This window comes from Temnothorax longispinosus, unplaced genomic scaffold (assembly GCF_030848805.1).
Source record: "Temnothorax longispinosus isolate EJ_2023e unplaced genomic scaffold, Tlon_JGU_v1 HiC_scaffold_866, whole genome shotgun sequence".
NCBI lineage: Eukaryota > Metazoa > Arthropoda > Insecta > Hymenoptera > Formicidae > Temnothorax > Temnothorax longispinosus.
Genome location: NW_027270743.1, coordinates 1 through 3,580, shown reverse-complemented (window position 1 = coordinate 3,580; position 3,580 = coordinate 1). Strand labels below are relative to the sequence as shown.

General features: G+C 36.3%; 1 protein-coding gene across 1 annotated transcript; it reads left to right on the top strand.

Moving 5' to 3' along the window:
- The first annotated feature begins 501 nt into the window (after positions 1 to 501).
- On the top strand, positions 502 to 1,275 carry LOC139825066 (uncharacterized). The gene is made up of 3 exons (XM_071797603.1): positions 502 to 779; positions 901 to 1,023; positions 1,124 to 1,275. Exons 1-3 carry the CDS (start codon positions 511 to 513, stop codon positions 1,146 to 1,148), a joined length of 417 nt encoding a protein of 138 aa, XP_071653704.1. The 5' UTR covers positions 502 to 510; the 3' UTR covers positions 1,149 to 1,275.
- Positions 1,276 to 3,580: the final 2,305 nt, after the last annotated feature.

The window sequence follows — 3,580 nt, the reverse complement described above, 5'->3', positions numbered from 1 at the left end:
TATTGGTAAAAGTATATTGTTTTATGCTCTAACATGGCAAAATAATATATTGCTGTATTTCAGATTTATTTAGTAATGGTACTAATCCCGTATACCGACTCTCATTACCTCACACCCTGGATAGTGGGAGTCAAAGCTACTTTTTTTTTCAAATTAAAAAATCACTTATATTCGATGATTTTTTACAGTTTTTATGAATACTATCAAGAATTTAAGCTAATTAGTTGTAGTTTCAGATTCGCTTAAGTTGAAATAAATACATATATGATATTTTTAATGTATTTTTTTTACTATATTCTTAAGTGGCTCCTATTTGACCCTTTTCCCCTACATAAGAGTGTATTTTATATCATATCTTCCTTAATTTTGATCGAAATTTTGTCATTAAATTTCAAAAAAAAAATTGCGTAAAAAACATATATTGCAAAAAATCAAACTTTTTTATATTAAACATATTGATATGCATATTGCTTAAAAATCTTGCCATGTATATTGTTTTGTTTAGTTTTTATGCATACTACGGCATGCCTTTTCGTGCTCAAACCAATTCTGTTAACTCTGATGTCGGACGATATCTTCAACGGGACAAAATCTTCTATACCATTTGCATCAAGATTGCCTTTTCGCGTGGAATATGGTCAGAGGCTCAATCAGCATTTTTATCCAATAGTAGTGCATTGTTACATAGCCGTATTCGCTCATTCCTTCGCCACAATCGCGGTCGATGGCTTGTACTATACCCTGATTCAGCATGCTTGTGGAATGTTTTCAATTATTGGGTAAGAACGATCTCTCTTGAAAAGGTAAGTATGCTTTCCTTAAATTGCACTTTCTTCGGCGACACATAATATCGAAATCTGTTTTTGCCAAAAAATCTCGACATTTCCGGCGGCGTTACAGAAACGTGCTGGAGAACATTGGTAAAAATAGCAAGGACAACTTTGATGCAAAACCGGACAAGATAAGAGACGACAATTACAGCAAAACTTTGCACTGTTTGCGTAGACATCTTCTTGTAATAGAGTACGTATGAAAAAATATCGTGTAACATCTCTATTCACATATCTACCGTTGATATTGATATTTACATATCAATTATAATCGTTCAGTGCCTTTTTTTAAGGTTCTCCTCGGATGAGGAGGGATAGATGTCTTCAACCTACTCCCAAGGTTATATAGCACAGGGTCTCTTCTTCTGATTAATATTATATTTATAATAATAAAGGCTCACAAGATTAGAAATCAATCGAAAAAAATGGAGCGTTAAGCCGCAACAAGTTGTTGGTCTTCATATATTATCTATTTTTAGAAGTAACGTAAAACAATGTACATATACATATTGATGAAATATGCACAAAGCGTCTACACAGTTTAGCCAGAAAATATAAAGAATTATCAGTTTATTTTAAATAAACGTTTTACACACACAGAACGTTAAAGACAGACAGATGAGATGTTACAAACAAATGACAATTACGAACATAGTTCACGGTTCTATTTTATATACCCGGAATGCGATAAATAAACTTTTGATAGTTAATCGCGGAGAGACGCTAAATACAAGTTTTTTAACACTCCCTCTTGACGATCCGCGCATTAACTTTAATAAATAATAATTAAATCTTGATTCCGATTGCTGTAGAAAGCTTGTTGAACTGGACTTGTGGTAATGGTTTTGTTAGAATATCTGCCCTCATCTGTTCCGAAGGACAATAACGAACGTCAATTATACCTTTCTCACGAAGATGTCGAAGCTGATGATGACAAACATCAATATGTTTAGTTCGAGCGTTAAATTTGTCGGACTGAATTAATTTTATACATCCCTGATTATCCTCAAATACTGGAGTAGCACCTTCAGGAAGTACGTTCATATCAATGAGTAGCTGACGTAACCATTGAAGTTCCTTGACTGCATGAGAAGCGGCCACGTACTCTGCTTCGGTTGACGACATCGATACCGAGATTTGCTTATGACTGCTCCAGGCAATAGCACTTGATCCAAGTTTAAAATATATCCGGATGTTGATTTTCGATCTTGTTTATCACCGGCCCAATTAGCATCCACAAAACAGCGAAGAATATCATCACTGGTTGAAGATAGATGAAGTTTGTAATTCTTAGTGCCGGCGAGATATCGAATTATTCTTTTGACTGCATTCCAGTCCATTTGAGTTGGAGTCTCTATTCTTCTAGCTAGAAAACCGACAGCAGCAGCCACATCAAGTCGTGAAATAGTAGCTAAATACAGAAGAGATCCAATTGCTTGTCGATATTGATGATTGTTCGACAATAATGGACTATTCTCAGTATCTCCGGCTAAAAAACCCGTTTCCATCGGAGTTCTAGCCGGTTTTGCTTCATTCAGTTGAGAAAGTTGAAGTAATTGTTCAATCTTGGCTTCTTGACTTAATAAGATATCTCCATTCTTGTTATGTTCCACCTTGATGCCAAGATAATATGATACCTTGCCTAGATCACGAATTTCGAAATGACTGCTTAATCTCTTACTTCTCTAGTAATGTTAGCAGTCTTTCCAGCTATTAACAGATCATCAACGTAGAGAAGAATATAAGTAATTGATTTATCTTTCTCTACACGTGTATATGTTTCATGCATCCGCTGTACTAGGAGGTGAAAATTAAGCTTTGTTAATACATCTGTTGCTCGACGATTCCAAGCAAGTGCGGATTGTTTAAGACCGTATAAACTTTTTTGAAGTTTACACACTTTATTTTCCTGACCCTTTTGAATAAATCCTGGTGGTTGTTCCATGAAGATTTCTTCTTCTAAAACGCCGTTGAGATAGGCACTTTGTACATCGAGTTGTTGAATATACATCTTTTTTCTAGCAACGGTAGCTAATAAAACTCGAACTGTATCATACCTGACAACAGGTGCATAGGTTTCGTCATAATCCTCGCCAAACTTTTGTGAGAAACCTCGTGCGACTAAACGAGCTTTGTAAGTATGAGGGCGGCCATCTGCATCGAGTTTCGTCTTGAACACCCATCGACACGAGACGGTTTTTCGCTTAGGTGGAAGATCAACAAGATCCCAAACTCGATATTTGTTGAGCAGCTTTATCTCTCGTTCTGCAGCTTTCGTCCAAAGCTCCCTCTGGCAATGTGGTAAATGCTGAACCTCTTTCCAATTACTAGGCTTAGCATTAACAGCTGACACCAATCTTGCTGATCCATATCGTTCGGGTGGTCCAGCTGTAGTCCGTTTAGAACGTCGCAATTCTTGTGTTGAAGAGGAAGAAGATGCTTCATCTTGAATCTTCTCAGGAACATTTTCAATCTTTTTCTCAATAACAAGAACATTTCGAACAGAAACGTTTTCTTCAGGAACATCTTGAACATTTTGAACAGAAACGTCTTCTTCAGGAACATGATTATCTTCTTCAGGATAATCTTCTTCATGATCGTCTTCTTCATCATCTTCTTCAGGAACATGATTATCTTCTCTTCCGGATTCAACGCTATTATATTCTTCATCGCTATCATCATCAGTATCGTCACCTGAATTTAATAATGGTTGAGTAGGAATTGTAGTTCTCGATGGTCCATCCCCGGTA

Bases quoted from the DNA above. Each gene is read 5' to 3' on its own strand.
- LOC139825066 (XM_071797603.1), top strand. From the start codon at position 511: ATGCATACTACGGCATGCCTTTTCGTGCTCAAACCAATTCTGTTAACT. The intron at 780-900 runs GTAAGAACGATC...GCGGCGTTACAG, and splicing joins GGAATGTTTTCAATTATTGG to AAACGTGCTGGAGAACATTG. The intron at 1,024-1,123 runs GTACGTATGAAA...CCTTTTTTTAAG, and splicing joins AGACATCTTCTTGTAATAGA to GTTCTCCTCGGATGAGGAGG.